The 18,689-nt window shown below is 47.8% G+C and overlaps 2 protein-coding genes across 6 annotated transcripts in view; one reads left to right on the top strand and one right to left on the bottom strand.

Moving 5' to 3' along the window:
* Positions 1-18,689, bottom strand: part of XRRA1 (X-ray radiation resistance associated 1) — a 65,596-nt gene that overhangs the window by 18,152 nt on the left and 28,755 nt on the right. Inside the window, exons 4-7 of one of the 2 annotated variants that reach the window (XM_039539589.1) lie at positions 9,713-9,784; positions 8,688-8,760; positions 4,855-4,952; positions 3,564-3,697 (exon numbers count right to left, since the gene is read on the bottom strand). In XM_039539589.1, the coding sequence (XP_039395523.1) occupies positions 3,564-3,697; positions 4,855-4,952; positions 8,688-8,760; positions 9,713-9,784 (377 nt within the window). The remainder of the gene's footprint in view (positions 1-3,563; positions 3,698-4,854; positions 4,953-8,687; positions 8,761-9,712; positions 9,785-18,689) is intronic. The other variant, XM_039539594.1, reaches the window with a different exon arrangement.
* LOC120405818 lies at positions 13,511-17,673 on the top strand. 4 transcript variants are annotated; one of them, XM_039539608.1, is made up of 2 exons: positions 13,511-13,644; positions 15,945-17,673. In XM_039539608.1, exon 2 carries the CDS (start codon positions 16,005-16,007, stop codon positions 17,166-17,168), a length of 1,164 nt encoding a protein of 387 aa, XP_039395542.1. In that variant the 5' UTR covers positions 13,511-13,644; positions 15,945-16,004; the 3' UTR covers positions 17,169-17,673. The 4 variants fall into 4 exon arrangements, with proteins under 4 accessions (XP_039395542.1, XP_039395549.1, XP_039395567.1 ...); XM_039539615.1 differs by having other exon boundaries at positions 13,556-13,708; XM_039539633.1 differs by having other exon boundaries at positions 13,571-13,644; positions 15,922-17,673.

An 18,689-nucleotide genomic window follows, 5' to 3' on the forward strand; every position in this document is an offset into this window, starting at 1 on the left:
GCTATGCGAGCACTAACTAATAAATATCAAGCTTGGCCCGTTCATTCCAACAGCCAACAAGGGGGTTGTCACAGATCAGCTGGCCCCTCTAATGAAGCAGGTCCGGCTCCCCTATACCAGAACAGGTGCTCCCAGTTTGGCCTAGTAAGAGGACAGGGCGAATCATCGGCTTATGGAAAACAGAGCCAGTCTAACTTGATACCGTTTTTTGATGAGATGACAAGTTAGGTTGATAAAGCTAATGGTGCTGATGTAATATACTTAGACTTCCGTACGGCATTTGACTTGGTACCACACGCCATTTTGATTTAAAAACTAGAACTGTATACAATTAATATGGCACCACATTAAGTGGATTACAAACTGGCTGATAGGTCTCAAAATGTGTTCGTAAACAGGCCATAGTCATCGAGCAAGTGTGTGTCCAGTGGAGTCCCACACAAATTGGTTCTAGGCCCTATGCTATTGAACATTTTTATTGATGACCTGGAAGAAAATATTAAATCCTCACTCATAAAAGTTTGCAGAGGACATAAAAATTCGAGGACTGGTAAATAATGAAGAGACAGGTCACTGATTCAGCACAATCTGATCTCTTTGTAAACTGGGCGCAAGAAAACAACATGCATTTTAATATAGCTAAATGTAATGTATGCAACCAGGAACAAAGAATGTAGGCCATGCTTACACAATGGGGGACTCTATCCTGGGAAGCAGAGACTCTAAAAAAGATTTGAGGGCATGGTGAATAATCAGCTGAGCATGAGCTCCCAATGTGACGTTGAGGCCAAAAGAGCTAATATGATCCTGGGATGCATAAACAGGGGAATCTTGAGTAGGAGTAGAGAGGTTACTTTATCTCTGCTGCTGGAATACTGTGTCCAATTCTGGTGACCACAACAAGGATGCTCATAGATTGGAGAGGGTTCAAAGAAGAGCCATGGGAATGATTAAAGGATTAGAAAAGTGTGACTTAAAGATCTCAGTCTATTTAGATGAATAAAGAGAAGGTTAAGGGGTGACTCGATTACCTACATGGGACACAAATATTTACTAATGGGCTCTCCAATCCAGCAGAAAAAGGTATAACACGCTCCAATGGCGGGAAGTTGAAGCTAGATAAATTCAGACTAGAAATAAGGTGTACATTTTTTAACAGGGAGGGTAATTGGAACAATTTACCAAGGGTTGTGGTGGATTCTCCATCACTGGCAATTTTTAGATCAAGACTGGATGTTTTTCTAAAAGCTCTGCTCTAGGAATTGTTTTGGGGAAGCTCTGTGGCCTGTGTTATCGAGGAGGTCAGACTAGATCCCAATGATCCATTCTGGCCTTGGAAGCCATGAACAGAGAGGGAGAAGGCCCCTGGAGGAGGTTCTGGGCAGGCGGGCAAGTAGGTGAGTGGTTTGCCGGCTGACGTCCCAAAACTGGAGAAGGCTCAAGGCAGCAGCAGAGGGAGTTGCCTGCTGACTTCCAAGTTGGGACCAAGGACTAGATATTGCTGAAGGCAGGGGAGTATCAGGGGGGCTGACCCACTGATGTCTCCACATTGGAACCAGAGAGGGCTGAGGGCCAGGGGAGCAGTGGAAGGGCCCAGCCTACAGCCTTTCTGAGATGAGAGATTAATGGAACTGGGGGAGTTATGGGTGGTCCCCTGGTGAGGATGAATTTCCAGCAAGGAGGCTGGGGAAGGGGCTGCTGGGAAAAGCAGGGCTACACTCCATGTGGAAGGGCTGCAGTAACTCCAGGCAAAAGGACAAGAGAGGACCAAAGAAGAACATGGATGTGGGGGAAGATGCCAGAGTGTGGTATATGCCACACTGATCTCCCAGATGCTGTGGGAATTTAAGGACTGGGGATGATAAATGGTCCATGTTTTGGGAGTTTTCTTACAGACTGTTTGCACTATGGTTTGGTAACAAACCAGTCCCAAGGAGGGGTATTATTGAGCCTGTTGTAGAGTCCAAAGGGGCTCAAGAGGTTAAGTGGGATGGTAATCACAGCATCAGGTTGCCCAGCCACAAGGGGGCGCTCAGGGATGAGGGGGAAATTGTTCACAGGAGCCAGTTATGGAGAAGACTCCTTTAACTATTTCACACGTAAGAACACCTAGCTCTTACCATCCGTACATCCCAAAGCACTTTACAAAGGAGGTCAGTATCTTTATCCCCATTTAACAGAGGTAACTGAGGCACAGAAAGAGGATGTGACTTGCCCCAAGGTCACTCAGCAGCAGAGGTGGGACCAGAACCAAGGTCTCCCAAGTCCCACTACAGTGTTCTATCCACTAGGCCACCATGCCGGCAACTGAACAGCTAGCTAGTAACAACTTGGGGTAATTACCAACCTGAGCTCGATTCAAACCACAGACATACAGCTGACAGGCTCCTCTTAAGAGGTGTGGAGGACCTTTTACTTCAATGGGAGTTTAAGTGCTCAGAACTTCCCAGGAGACACCCAACAGTTTAGAGGGTTGGGCCCCTTTAAGTTACAGAGGAACGAGCTGACACAGGAGGAGCTGTTGGAGTGCACAGATAAGATTCTGCAATACAAAGGTTCCCGGATTGGCCCTCTGCCTCCGCTCTGGGATATGAGACAGCAGCTGGGCGTGAAATGGTAGGGGAGAGGGATGGGAACAGGTCCTAGATTTCTAGGGGAGGCAGCTGTTAAATAAAACCCCAACCCTTGGGTGTTGAGGTGGATAGGAGATTCTTCTCCCACCTTGATCACGGGACAGGTGGTGCCATGGTCCTCAGGGGGCTGAAGTCAACGGGACTGATCACATGCTTATAGCTAAGCACATGCTTAAGTGCTTTGCTGAATTGTATGCAGAGTGTTCAGCACCCTGTGTACAAGCCTTTAGTAAGGGGGGCTCTGTCCTGCCCAATCACCCATGGGAGTAGGGTGACTAGATAGGAAGTGTGAAAAATCAGGACAGGGGATGGAGGGTAATAGGCACCTATATTTAAAAAAAGCCCTTAATATCGAGACTGTCCCTATAAAATTGGGACATCTGGTCACCCTACATGGGAGGTGGAGGGGAATATTTGGTCTCATGGGCATCCGTTGCCAGTGGAGCTCAATTTCAGAGCTGACCGACAGAGAAGTCTGCAGCTCAGACAGCTCTTCCTCAGCTAACTGACCGAACTGGATTTTCCATGATAAACCTGTGTGCCTTTGGAATCTAACCTGCTGGCCAACTCCGTATTTCCTGGGAGGGCAGAGGGGGTCACACTCACTCTGCCATCAGCCAGGAGGCTCTTTCACCGACGGATTTTTTTTTACCCAGAAATAAAAAAAACAGGTTTCAGTTTTCAAGGTAAGAAGTGATCACTGTCAAGATAAGGTCAATCCTTGGCCTGGCAGCCATGACAACAGCCGTCCAACAGTCATGTTAATGTAACCTGCTACATGATCCTCACCTTACCCACAATAGCATGTCTTTTAAACAGCACAGTGCCGTGGTTACATTTCAGAAAGACTGATAATGCACAGTGAGAGTCTGTCTTTTTATTCGGGTCAAATGAATAATGCTTCACAATTCTCTCTCTTTCTGGACTTACTTCTCTGAGACTGCCAGGTCAGAAGGAAGAGATCGAAGTCCATTGGCCGTTAGGTGAAGAACCTTAAGTTGAGACAAAACTCCCAATGTCCGAACATCCTCAGGAGACAAATTGTTATACGAAAGATCCAGTATCTAGGGGAAATGTAAAAGAAATTAGCAATGTAGCAAAAAAACAAACACATTGGCCTCTGCTGGAACTATTTATGGTTTCCTATATATACAGGATATTAATAAATAATAATAAGTAATATTCAGTGAGGCCCGATCCTATGAGGTGATGGTGACACTCAACTTCCAGTGACTTCAGTGGGGGTGGCGGATGCTCAGCCTTTGCAGGACGAGCTCAGCATTGAGCCCTTGCTCAGATGCATCTGATACCTGTGACAACAGTTCAGGTGCGAGCAGGCAAATAGAAATTGTCGGGGAAGTGACTGAAAAAGGAAGATTTTGTGACAGAAGAGTTTTCGAGTCACTATTAGTAGAAATATTTTGATAATTCCTTGCACTTCTGATGCACCTTCCCCTTCTCAAAGCACTTTCAAAACGATTCTGAGTGTGTGAAGTGTAAGCCTAGCTTGGTTTGCAAACGGAAGAGGTCTCAGGGGATTGGGAAACTGAGGCACAGAGCGGTTCCTTGACTCGCCCAAGGTCACACAGTATACCTCTGACAGGACCAGGAATAAAACCTAGTCTGCTTGCTCCCAGTCCTGTGCTCTAAACACTACACCGTGCTCCTTCCTCTAATCACGAACATACTTGGTTTAAAAGAACAACTCTAAAGAATGTAGGTGTGCGGCTTTAGTTAGACACTGAAAAATTGTATCTAAAAATGACCTTTCCCATAAAAGTATCAGAAAAATCTTTTCAATGTTCCTTATTCACAGTGTCTGAATGAAAGATGCCCAAAAATAGCCAGCCTGGGAATTTAAAGCAATTCTGAAGGCATCACCATCTCATCCCACTAATCTCCAACATGGGTATCCCATGTGAAATACTGAGTAACAACCAGCCTATAGGTACATTCTCTCTTGTCACCAATGGAGTATGTGAATCACATCTGTGCCCAAGGTGAAGAGATAAAAATCTCCTTATTGAATTCCTCATTGTATTTTCTGCCCACATCTTCACCATTTTGCTCAGGTTTCCTTTACAATATCCACAGTGAAATCTAAATACCCTGTTAAATAATGTTAATAACAAATATTCAGTAATGTTACACCTTGCTATTACAACTCTAAATGTGGGTGGGTAGAAGATGAGTTCGGTTTCCACCTTCCCTCTAATCTTACTTCCAAGTGCAGAAAGTCTCCAGCGCTGATTTTAAGATTTCTTAGTCCATTCAAGGAAAGTTCTAGTTCCCTTAGCCCAGAAAACTTACGAAATGCTTCTAAATGAATAAAAAGAGAAACAAGTTGTATGAGAAAGTTGCATTGAAAGAACAATTGACATCTTGCTGTGGAACCAGCCAAGGTGCCCAGCTGGCAGGAGAGAGTGGGACCATGTTTTTCTAGAAGAGAAAAACAAATCAGATTTTCTTTCTAATGATCATTTATATGGTTTTGTTTTGAAATTCTAGCCTTTAAAAAAAAGAAAAAGAAAGGGGCCTAACAGAGTGAGGGACCCAGCTCTCACTGAAAATGAATGGAAAATGGACAGCTAACTCCCTCATGCTGCCTTGAAAATCTCTTATAAGTGAATTTAGTGTTGGTGAAAAGCACTGGCCCCTAAATCCTGAGAGGTGGGCAGAACGCACACAGCAATAGAAGGCCCACCCCCTCAGGTGAGTGATGGGGCAGCACTTAGGGCTTAACTGAATATGGGGGACAAAAAAATGAACAAACAGGGATGGGGTGTCAGAGGTCCAACATGAGGGAACCACAAGGAGACACCAAACAGAGAATCCTGCTTGACAACCCTGGAAACCAAAGTCCCCTGTTTATATAAACATCAGGTGCATCATGGGTAATGGCAGTGAAAGCCACACCATGCCTCAAGCCTTCCCTAGAGCGACCTACCACCTCTATGAGTTCAGTCTCCATTGCCATTCATTCTCTGGTCTCAGTACCATTTCTAGTGAATGTTTAATCATATATAGAATCATAGGGTTGGAAGGGACCTCAGGAGGTCATCTAGTCCAACCCCCTGGTCAAAGCAGGACCAATCCCCAGATTTTTACCCTAGTTCCCCAAATGGCCCCCTCAAGGATTGAACTCACAACCCTGGGTTTAGAAGGCCAATGCTCAAACCACTGAACTATCCCTCCCCCCCATAGTGTGTACCCATGTCCATTAGGAACTGGACTGAGGCCATCAAAGCCACTTCATAGAAGGGCCAGTGAACAGCCATCAGACAGTAACAGCTTTTAGTCATTATTGACCTGGGCGGCAGTCAAAGTGAAAGACTCTGTATCCTATTTGTTACCTCTTGAGCTATCCAGAGTTCCTTTTTGTAAAATGATCAATGTTAATTTTCAGCATCGCTTCCCACTCTTGAGCAAAACAAGCTGAAACAAAACACTGGCCGACATGGAAGCTAACTGCTAGCCCTTTTAAACAATAAAGAGCAGGAGTTTGGGCACCCTAAACAATCTGTCCCACCAAGGATCAGGAGAGTCACTGGAGTGCAGAGGTGGGGGTTAACATTGTCTTTTTTTTGTTAAGTAAAGAACTGAGACTGCAATTTGATTTTATGGTGACTCCTGGGAATTTGGAATGGCCTCCACATGGGTCACAACTGGGACCCCAATCCTGCAATTAATAACACATGGAGTCAGTGTCACAGGCAGTCCTCCAGGTGCTATCAGTGACTTGGATTGGGGCCTAACGCGTTCAGGAGCATTGGTCCATTTCCAACAAAATAATGCCAACCATTGCCCCTCTTCCGATCCCCTCTCCTACTGGCCGTGTCAGGAGCAATGCTGCATATCCCTAAATATGCCTGCAAATGCAGCTCTCACCACCTCAGCCACATTGACCATGTATGAACCTGTCTCAGTTGCAGTCTTCATCCATGCCTCAAGGTTGCTTCTTACCTTGATGGCTGCAACTTCCTTCCCTGTAGCTCTCCAACTCCCTACACTCCAGAATGTACAGAATACTGCTTCTTCTCTTCCCATGTATAAAAGAAAGCATGACATCATCCCATCCTCAGATCATTCCAATGGCTCCCAATATATTTCAGGATCCAGTTCACAGCTGCCATCTTTGTTTTTAAAACCCTGCATGAACTCCTACCATGCTGGGTGTTTAAACTCTTCTAGCGTGCTCCTTCACAGACCCCACCCATAAGCTGACATCTTCGATCCCTCAGTGTTTTAGCCTGACCATCATTGTTTTTAGTTTCCCACAGTTTTGTCACGTTTAAGGGTATGTCTACACTGCAGAGATTATATCCGCATAGCTAGGTTGACATCGCTATGCCAACATCGCCCCGAAGCAGCCTGCACCCACAGAAAGGTTGTTTCTTTTTTTGTCAAGGCAGGAACACCACCTCCCCAAATTACATTAGCTATATCAATGGAAGCACTCTTCCATCAACATAACCCCCAGTGTAGACGCAGTTATGTCAGCATTGCTATGCTGGGCAGGGGTGGGCTTTTTCACATCCCTGATTGAGGCAGCTATGCCAAGACCAAGCCTTAGTCTTCCTCTGCATGGCCAATCATCCAAACTTCAATACTCCCTGGCCTATCCTAGCTAACTCACCGTAAAGATGACCCACCAGCTGGATTACATGCCCCAGAGTTCTCTTATGCTCATGCTATTGTAAAGCTAGTAAAGATTAAACAGGTACAATGGAAGATGGTCAGTTTATGGATCAGACCCAAGGCACATCCAGTTCAATAGCCTGCCTCGGTGGCCAGTGCCAGATGGTTCAGAGGAGGGTATAAGAGCCACATAGGCAGATGTGGGGCAATCTGTCCCCCACATTAGGTCTCATCCTGAGCTCCAAGAGCAGAGACATGCACTTAAATCTTGTAGCATGAGGTTTAATATCCCTTCCAAAATGTTGTAATTAATTATAACAACTCTGGAAATTCTTGATATTACTGACGAACACATTTGAAAGAAAATATAAACCACACCTCAGCTCAACACAATCTCTACAATACATGATGGCCCAATATAATTTGCGCTTTTTCAAAGATGTAAGTCAGTTTCACATTTCCTCCTCTCTGACCTGCATGTATTCCTGAACCACTGAAGGAAACATTTAGCTTAATTTTTTTATTCTCGCCTGAAATTAGTTTATTTTATTTTCTTCAAATTAATAACTGATCAAACAGCACTAGGCTTGTGTTGGCTTGAAATACACCACTCTGCAAGTGGGTCTAACCAATCTGTATAAAGGCAAACCGCGAGCAAGTAGTGATCAATTACTTACAAGTGGGAAAAGCACATCAGGATGATCTCACCACTGTCACCTCCAGCACCAGACAATTCACAGCTTCAACTTCCCTTTGTTAGGCTGACTTATATATAACTTTTTGTTATCTTTTCTTATACCTATGTATTAGTATCTCATTTCCCTATCAATCCTCCACCCCCGCCAGTACAAGTTTTGTGCCAGCTCAGACCAGTTTTTTCTAGTGCTGTAGTTGCTTGCATCTTCTGATTTTCCTCACAAACACGATTACATTGCAACTTTCTTACATATGTGCAACACTAAACAAGATTACTCTGCAATTTCTGTTAAATCAGAGCAGATATCTGTCAGGCCTTTGCTCCCAAAACCTGGGACTAAGGAAACCTGGTTTCTATCCCCTGTTCTGCCACTGGCCTGCTGGGTGGCCTTGAACAAGTCAATTCACCTGTCTGTGCCTCAGTTTCTCCATCTGTAAAATGGGGATAGTGATACTGGCCTCCTTCTTACGCTTTGAGATCTAGTGATGAAAAACACTATGTAAGAGCTAAGCATTATTAGCATTATTATAAGAACTTCTTCTACAAGGAAATCCACTGGATGGTGGGGAGCAATTCTCCTGCATAGGGGCGCCACGTGTGCCTTCTTTTTGAAACCTATTTGTGAGATTCTAGCCATAAGCTCAGAGATGCTTAGCTTCCCTGTATTACATGCTTCTGTCTAAGAGATATATCTACATTTCAGCAATGTACCTGCTTACCTAATGTCAATAGGTTTTCTGTAGCATTGATATAAGCGACGGAATCAAACTGCCCAAAGTCATCTTCTTTAGCCTGAAAGAAGGGAAAGAAAAACAAGCGTTCGTACCCAGTTTGAAATAGCTGGGTCTTTTTTTCTCACAACTCCTAAACTGTAGCACTTCCTAGTATTTGCTTCTTATGTGCATTCTGAAAATGGACAGCAGGTCTCTGAGGGTCTGTCTTCACTGCAGAGTTAACTTGGGTGTTCAATTGCTTCAGACCCTTATGGCTCACCCAGAAACCCCACTTTAGCCCCTCACAGGGCCACTCACCCCTCTAACCCCAGCTGCCCATCTTCACAAAAGGACTGGTGATCTTTTCGCCCCTTCTTTCCCCTTCCTGTCTTGTCTTCTTGAGGTGGGCAGATGGCCTATTCAGAGGAGCCTGACACAGAAAATCTCCAAGTGGCAAAAGCCAATGGGATAGGAGCCGCTACTGCAGGGTGAGTGCAAGGCACGCTCACTCTTCAACACGGTACGTGTGCCCCCTGACTCTCCGAGGCCTCCCCTCCGCACTGGACTGGGATAGAGACAGGGACACCCCCGTGCCCTGCCATCCACTCGTGTGGGGCCTGACAGTTTTACTCAGCCACCCGCCCCAAGAATATTTTCACCAGCCATCTATCCACAGGCGCCACCACTACAGTATGGCCAGTGTACTTATTTAATACTTACTATTGTATTGTATATTACGTATCATGGGTAAGAAATATTTAAATCAGCCAGCTTTTTTTGCACTAAAGCTTTTTACTGGGTCACAACAGGCCGGCAAGGTTTACAGATGGGTCCTGTTCCCAAAAATATTGAGAACCACTGAGTTATATTACAAGTGCACAGTTGTCTGGCCTGGCTGCTGGGAGGAAGTAGGTGTCTGCACTCTCACACGCTGTTTGCCTGCAGCATGGACACTCACAAGCTAACACAGGGGATCTCTCAGGATCCGAGGTGGTTCTCCACATTTATTTTAGAGAGCGTCTCCTACTTACTGAGACCAGATTTTTGTTGCTTATATCCACAGAGCACAGATCTGAAGGGATCTTCACACAGTGGAGATTAATCTGGGAACACAAACCAAAGGGTTAGCCCTGCAGCCTAGCCAGGCAATTCCACATCCAACGGTTCGGTATCTGGACTCACAAAGGCACAGGAACAACCAGGACCAGGACTGCCAGCTGCTCTGGGTTTATTCTCTGGATGCTGACTCGGGGACAAGTGACTCCGCTCTCACTTCTAGAGGGGCTGCCCCCAGTGATTTCCCTACACCCCCCCTGAATTTTCCCAACACCCCCCCCCCAGTTTTGTGAGCTAGTTACATACCAATGTAGTGACTGTTTGGAAATCTGAATTTAAACTGAAACATTAATACATACTTTAAAAGCTTATACAGTGTATGATAAAATATGTGTATCTGAAAAAGTATAATAGATTTGAAAAGTATGAACATAGACTAGCTTCCTTGCTTCCTTATACAGCTGTTTTTTATGCTGTCAGTGCATTCATTTCGGTGATGTTGGCCAACCTAATAATTTCAAATGATGATTTGTAAGCAAAATCTAAATGAATTCTCCCTGACAGCTAGTGATGAGATGGGGGCTAAGGCTTCAGGGCCAGATTATATTTACATTCACACCTAATCTACCTAGGGATCCAGCAAACAGAGCTGTGTTGTCCAAGTGATAGATTTTGGCTGGGGCTGGGTTACAAACCACTTGAATGTGGGGGGAATGGGGGATGAAATGTTCTTATTGTATAAGTAAAGGGCAGTAGAACTGTACTTAGTCTGTGATGATTTGAAGGCATCAAGAGAGAGGGTGGGGACCTGTCCCTCTCCACTGTTTAAAGACAGAGTTGATTAGGCTCCATAGATAGTCTTTTGTTCTGTTAAGTGACCACTGCAGCTGAAATCACTGACAATCAGGTCTAAGTGCTTAGTCCTGTTGTGTGGACAGTGTTCCTGTGGGTACAGTGTTTTTGTGTAAGAGACAGCCCAGACTGCACTAGCAGCGAGGTTCCCGCACTGAGAGCTCAGCTGAAATCACTGAGAGCTGGTGGAACCTCAAGAGACCAACTCGCAGAGGTCACAGTGGTAGGTGACAGCAGAAGGTGACTGCGCAGGGCCATTGGCAACAGAGTGGTGGAGTGAATGGTGGCACAACGAACAGCCATGGCCAGAGCAAACTGTGCCTTTTTGTCCCCCACCTGGAAGGTGAACTCATGTGAAAGCACCTCTGAACTCTGAGTCTCCACTGACCAAGGACAACATCGGTGAGTGGAGTGCAGTGAAGGCATGTTAAATAAACATTTGTTTGTTGGACTATATTTTAGTCACTTTGCTCCAGAATGCTAGATTTGTGACTGGGAATGGAAACTTATATAAATATGTTTCCCAGTAGGCCAAGATTTTTAAAATGCAGTATTTGCCAAGGTTGTTATCTCACATTGTTGCTATCTTGGGAGGTCATTATGTTGGGGAGTTTCTGTACTAAACATTATTATTATAATTAATTTTTACATAAGAATGGTCATACTGGGTCAGACCTGTTGGTGCCACTAGGCCTGAGTAAACCAAAGTTGTGACTTTGGGCCTGAAGTGAACCAAAGTTCTTACATGCTGTGAACTTTAACCAGCCTAAGATGCTAACAGACTGCAAGCAAAATGTGTAGCTGTCAGCAATCTCCGCTTGCAAATGTAGGAGTTTGGAACAGCAGAAGCGGCGGGGAGGAGGGGGAGAGGGGGAAGGAAAATTTGTATGCGTTTGTTCTGTGAAGGCCAAAAGATAAGCCTGTGGATGAGAACTTTTCTAACACACTGAAATGTAATGCCTAATGTAGCTGTTGCTGGGAAGGGAGGGGTGAGGGGGAAAACCGAACAAAAGGCTTACACAAACAAGGGGGGTATAAATGTTGGGACCCCGCCTGTGAGCGGGCGTGCAGGATCTGAGAATGCTATTCTCCCTGACACCTTATTTGGGACTCAAATAAACCTGGTTTTGCTTCTCCACCCTGGTGTGATAATTAGTGCGACGCACACCGGGCAACGAACCCCGCTGTTGCTCCGCCTTGGGCTCTTTGAGCTGGCAACAGACCCATGGTCCATATAGCCCAGTACCCTGTCTTACAACAGTGGTCAAGGCCAGGTGCTTCAGAGGGAATGAACAGAACAGGTAATCATCAAGTGATCCATCCCCTGTTGCCCATTCCCAGCTTCTGGCAAACAGGCTAGGGACACTCAGAGCATGGCGTTGCATCCCTCTCATCCTGGCTAATAGCCACAGATGGACCTGTTCTCCAGGAATTTATCTAGTTCTTTTTAAAATCCTGTTATAGTTTTGGTCTTCTCAGCATCACCTGGCAAAGAGTTCCCTGGGTTGACTTTATATTGTGTGAAGAAATACTTCCTTTTGTTTTTTTTAAATCTGCTGCCTATTAATTCCATTGGGTGACTGCTAGTTCTTGTGTTATGTGAAGGATTAAATAAAATTTCCTTATTCACTTTCTTCGCATCAGTCAAGATTTTGTAGACCTCTATCATATCCCCATTAGTCATCTCTTTTCTAAGCTGAAAATTCCCAGTCACTTTAATCTCTCCTCCTGTTTCATACCCCTCATTATTTTAGTTGCCCATCTCTGTACCTTTTCCAATTCCAATATATATATTTTTAGGATGGGTGACCAGATCTACACACACTATTCAAGGTGTGCATGTACCATGGATTTATATAGAGGCAATATGATATTTTCTGTCTTATTATCTATCCCTTTCTTAATGATTCTCAACATTGTTTGCTTTTGTGACTGTTGCTGCACATGGAGTGGATGTTTTCAGAGAACTATCCACAATGACTCCAAGATCTCTTCCTTGAGTGTTAACAGCTAATTCAGATGCCATCATTTTGTATGTATAGTTGAGATTGCTTTCCAATGTGCATTACTTTGCATTTATCAACATTGAATTTAATTTGTCATTTTGTTGCCCAGTCACCCAGTTTTGTGACATCCCTTTGTAGCTCTTCGCAGTCTGCCTGGGACTTAACTATCTTGAATAGTTTTGTAGCATCTGCAAATTTTGCCACCTCACTGTTTACCCATTTTTCCAGACCATTTATGAATATGTTGAACAGCACTGGTCCCAGTACCGACCCCTCAGGGATACCACTATTTATCTCTCTCCATTCTGAAAACTGATAATTTATTCCTACCCTTTGTTTCTCATCTTTTAACCAGTTACTGATCCATGAGAGGACTTTCCTCTTACCCCATGATGGCTTACTTTTCAAAAGTCAATTTAAATTAAATACTTTTTTTTTAATGTATATTTTTTTAGAAATCTAGACCTGTTATGTGTTTTGGTGAAACTTGCATTATTCTTATGTTAAATTTGCATAATCCTAACAAAACATTTACTTTATTCATATCTCTTTTATATCTCATTGGTCCTGACACCCCCCCTGTAAATTCGAACACCCCCCCTAATTTCAATTCCTGGGGAAACCACTGGCTGCCCCAGTGTATGTAACACGCTGCAGCAGGACACGCCGCGCAGAGGTGCAGGGTACCCGGCTCTGCCGGCCTGAGCCCAGCTGACAGCGTGCGGGGCGCTCGCTGGGCGGGGAGCCAGAGCCACGTGCTGGGTGGGGAGCGATCGGCGCCGCGCGGGCTGGGTGGGAGGTGCTGTCCCTTCCCACAGCCTCAGCACAGCAGCGCCCCCTGCCGGCAGGGCCTCAGTGCGCCCGGGTGTGCGGAACCCTGCGGGGCTGGGCGGGGCGCGCGCACAGACGGACGTGCGCAGTGAGGGGTGGGGCGCGTTCCCGCCAGACGCCGGCCCGCACAGGCGCATTGAGCCAAGTCCCGGGTGGCGCCAGCGGCTCCCGGCCTCGTTTCCCGCTCGACGCCCCAACGGAAGCAGCGTCCGGAGCCGGTACCCGCGCCAGGGCCTGGCCTGAGGGGCGGGCGCCGCGCTCAGCAGGGCGGGCCGGGCTGCGGTGCGAGGCCGCGGAAAGGAGCTCGGGGCAGCGGGAGCTCGGGGGGGCAGCGGGGGGATGGATGAATGGATGGGAGCCCGGGGGGTGCAGCGGGGGCCGGGGAGCAGCGGGGCCGGGGAGCCGGGGAGCAGCAGGGGCCGGGAGCAGCAGGGGCCGGGGGAGCCTGGGAGCAGCAGGGGCCGGGAGCCCGGGGAGCAGCGGGGATGGATGGGGAGCCCAGGGAGGCAGCGGGGATGGATGGGGAGCCCGGGGAGCAGCGGGGCCGGGGAGCCCGGGAGGCAGCGGGGCCGGGAGCCCGGGAGGCAGCGGGGATGAATGGGAGCCCGGGGGAGCAGCGGGGCCGGGGGAGCCTGGGAGGCAGCGGGGATGAATGGGGAGCCCGGGGAGCAGCGGGGGCCGGGAGCCAGGGGAGCAGTGGGGAGATGAATGGGGAGCCCGGGGGGAGCAGCGGGGGCCGGGGAGCCGGGGAGCAGTGGGGATGAATGGGGACCCTGGGAGCAGCAGGGGCCGGGAGCCCAGGGGAGCAGCGGGGATGAATGGGAGCCCTGGGAGCAGCGGGGCCGGGGGAGCCCGGGGAGCAGTGGGGATGAATGGGGAGCAGCGGGGGCCAGGGGAGCAGTGGGGATGAATGGGGAGCCCGGGGAGCCTGGGGAGCAGCGGGGATGAATGGGGAGCCCGGGGAGCAGCGGGGCCGGGGGAGCAGTGGGGGGATGAATGGGGAGCCCGAGGAGCAGCGGGGCCGGGGAGCCCGGGGAGCAGTGGGGATGAATGGGAGCCCGAGGGGAGCAGCGGGGCCGGGAGCCCGGGGAGCAGTGGGGATGAATGGGGAGCCCGGGAGCAGCAGGGGCCGGGGAGCCCAGGGAGCAGCGGGGGCCGGGGAGCCGGGGGCAGCGGGGATGAATGGGGAGCCCGGGGAGCAGCGGGGCCGGGGAGCAGTGGGGATGAATGGGGACCCCGAGGGGAGCAGCGGGGCCAGGGGAGCAGTGGGGATGAATGGGGAGCCCGGGAGCAGCAGGGGCCGGGGAGCCCGGGGAGCAGCAGGGGCCGGGAGCCGGGGAGCAGCGGGGATGAATGGGGAGCCCGGGGAGCAGCAGGGGCCGGGGAGCCCGGGAGGCAGCGGGGATGGGTGGGAGGCAGCCGGGGCCAGAGGCCCCAAAATATAAGTGTGCCCATGGCCCCATTTCCCCTAAGGCAGGCCCTGAGCCCCGCCCCTCCCGGGAGACCAGCACCTCACCCCACACTCCCCCTCCCTTCAACCCCACTCCATTGACCTTTTCCCACCCCAGCCCCACAGCTCCCCACCCCATTGATCCCCCACAGCTCCCATCCCTCATCCCCCTTCCTCCATCCCACTGGCCCCCATCCCAGCTCCTCACCCCTTCATCCCCCGAGCCATCCCCACAGCTCCCTCTGCCCTTGACACGCTCATTGCCCCAAGCCCCCTTCCCTTAATCCCACCCCACAATTCCTGCCTCCTCATCCCTCCCAGCCCCCGCCCTTCCACCCTAGAGACCCCCACCCTATTGACCCCCTCAGAGCTCCTCCCCAGCACCCACGCACTCCCCTGGGATGCACCCTTCTGTCTTCACCGGACAGTGCACAGGGCTCACTGTGCTGCCCCTCTGACCTTCTGCCCCACGTCACTAACAACAGTGGAGAGGCTGGCAGGAGAAAGCCAAACTGAGACTTCTGCCCCGATCCTCCCTTGGGGAGGGAGCTCTACACCACTCCAACAGTGCCACACTGCATCAAAGCCAACCACTGCCTAGGGGAATGCTTGGGGGGAGGTAGCTGTAGCACTGTCCTAACAGCTCCTATACCATCACCACCCCAACCTCTCATGACAGGAGAGTAGACAGGTAAAAAAGGATGTAGCCAATGCCACCTAGTGATCCCTGCCTGCCAGGCTGGGGTTTTGAGGCCATTGGCAACCAGCACCAAGAAATGTGCAAGGGAGCTTAAAACAACCTTTGCACGCACACTGGGAGCTGCACTAAACAGATTTTGAGTCCATGCCAGTAGATTCTGTTAACATAAACATGGTGGGTGCCAATAGCTCTGATGGGACCCAAATGAGCTAGTGGAGTCAATGCAGCTCCAATTGCTGTGAATAGCACTTGGGTAACTCTCTCCAGAAGAACCCAGGCTTGGGGTTAATTTGCACCTCTGAGATGTAGTTTTTATATATTTATTGTGTTTTATTTTCTGTCAAGATCATCCCTCTGTATTCCAACAGGGATCCCAGTGACACCTGATAGGAAACATTTCAGAGCCATAATCTGATGCACCAGAAAAGATGATAGACCCAAATATAATAATGAAACTCATGGATGATCTTGCCAGAACCAGAAGGGAGTTCAGAGCAGCTGGACATTTTGGGAGCCAGGAAGCTGCCCTGAGAGAAAAGCTCCGTCGGGCATTCCCTAGAATACTGCAGGGGTTCCTCACCAAATTCATCCAGTGCCACAGGATGTGCCAGTTGTCTCCAAGTCTCTTTGAGAAGAAAATTCAAAAGACCTCCCAAGACAAAACCAAACTGTTCTATATTGGCTGCAACCGTGAAATATCTCACTACTTGTGGGAAGCTGAACCACAGTCAAAAAGGTGGCTGGAAATCAAGATGAAGTACAGGAAAGCCTGCACATATTATTGCCATGCAGGAGAGTGGGATGAGACCTGCACTGTAGAGCGACTTATCAGGCAGTACTGTGGAATCAGTCCCCAGTGCCTCAACGTCAAACGTACCAGAGCAAACCACTCTGGTATCATTTTTCTGTTGATCTACAAATTGAACAGATATCCGGGGGAATGGTACCATCACTTTCCACCAGTGGCATTGAGTGAGCGTGAAGAAAATGTTTGGGCACTAGAGAGAGAAATCATCTTTAGGATCTGCCAAATGGAAGACAAGAATGAGCTAGTGCAGTTTTTGAAGACTGATTTCTTCCAGGTGATGGGGAAATACCCACATTACCTGAAGCAGTGCCGAGCCATGACTGAGTTTCATCCTTCTCTATTCCTGCAAAACGTGGAACAGATCCTCTGTGGGCTAAAGAGATCAGAAGGTTTTCTGGTGGGGATACTGGATACTGAGTTAATATCCCTGCGACCTTACCTGTGGGAGATCGGATCTGCTAAACGTGAGCTGGAAGCGTATAAGAAAGTACACACCTACTTCACTAAAGTAGATGGAACCATTGATGTGAGGAGATTCCTGGAGAAGAAGTGGTGGGATCCTCGCTGCCTTAACAATCGCACCCGTTGGTACCAAGGTGAGAGGGTACCCATAGGGTCCTTCTTGTACCTGGTGAAATTTTACATTGGTCGTCCGCCTCTTATGGAAGCTGGCTCACACTGCAAATATAGGAAATTACTGAAAGACCCCTATGTCTTGGGGCAGAGGAAGGGCCATAGACGAACCAATATGGAAAAGAAGAAACATCAGAGGAAATACTTGTAATTAAAAGTTTGGAATGAATATTCATTGTATATTCTGGACTCCCACTGTTGCTTTTGCATACCCTGCCCACTTCTCTGAGACTAACCTAAAGAACTCTGAGTGCTATTTTTCAGCTCTTTTGCTTTAGAGGGCCAATATTTTGAAGCCTCTTCCTACCTTCTCCTGCCAAGAGCCTAAGAGATCCTCACAAACACTTTGAACAAAGGTGCCTGAAATGGTGAAACCTGGTCCTACCTGTAATGTCTTGTTGCATCTTGCACCCATTCTCCATTACGGGGATCTCTGGTTAACATTTGTCATTCAGCCATAATTCTAATTGTGAGGCCTCAAAGGCATTTAGGCACCTAATTCTCATTAAAATCAATCAGTTAGGTGGCTAAATATCTTTGAGGATCTGGGCCAAAGTGCTCAAACAGGATGTTGCTGAAGAGCCCATAACAAAAGAATGCACTTCTTTGCATTTATTGTCATTTTTCAAATTTAATAAAAGAAGCATTCAGAGTGACTTGTTGACCTGCTGATCTATGAGTTTACACACACTGTGGACCCAATAAACAGGGCAACATCAACAGCTTTTATGCTGCCATTTCATATTGGGTGCAGAATTTCCAAGATGATGTCCTACAGACATATTTGTGTCTCTGATCTTTACATCCCTCTGCAACGTTACTGATAACAGGTTGAGAGTGCTGCCTCCAAGCCTGATCTGTATTGTGAGGTTCAGCAAAAACAATTCACTTAATCAGGCCCAACAACCAGCTCAGAGAAGTCACTACAGAACTCTCTGGAGAGATAAGAGAAAAGGGAAGGGAAATAGGAGAGGGACAGAAGAGATGAGAGAGAGCACCAGAGGTATGTTGGGACAGTGAAAGTGGTTATGTATAAGGGGAATAATATAGTGAAAGGGATATTCATTTGGACACAGAAAAATCCCATCTTTAGCAAACTTCTAACCAGTTTATTTATTATTAGGTTTGCTTTGTTTTACTGGGTTTAAAATGTCTTACCAAGTGTGTTACATTCGTGTTAAAAATGAGGGAGGAAACGGTTGTTTTTTCACTGTGTGAAGAGAATGTTTGTAGTTAGTGACAAGACAGACTATTTCTGCGATAATCTTTTGTCTTGCTCTTTAAGCCAGGTGATTTGTGGTTTCTTCAGACAGTGAAATTACAAGTCTGTGAAGCACAGAATTTGGATCCACACTTCAAATCACAGTATAATTGTAGCATGGATAGACATATCTGTGCTAGCTTTAATCTTGCTAGAGTGTGTAACGGTAGTGAAGGTGGCTGGGGCTTCAGAGTGGGCTAGCCACCCCAGCACAAGCTCCCCAGGGCCCTACATACGTCCCTAGGCTACTCAGGGGTCCATGTCACTGGCTCTTCACTGCTACTGTTACCCACACCAGCTAGATTACAGTTAGTGGGGGATATGGCTACCTGTGCTACAATTGCACCATAATTTGCAGTGTAGACATACTCTTTGTAACTCTTCTTGTGTGAAATGAAGAGTAACGATTTA

The sequence above is a fragment of the Mauremys reevesii genome, linkage group 1 (assembly GCF_016161935.1).
Source record: "Mauremys reevesii isolate NIE-2019 linkage group 1, ASM1616193v1, whole genome shotgun sequence".
Classification (NCBI taxonomy): Eukaryota; Metazoa; Chordata; order Testudines; family Geoemydidae; genus Mauremys; species Mauremys reevesii.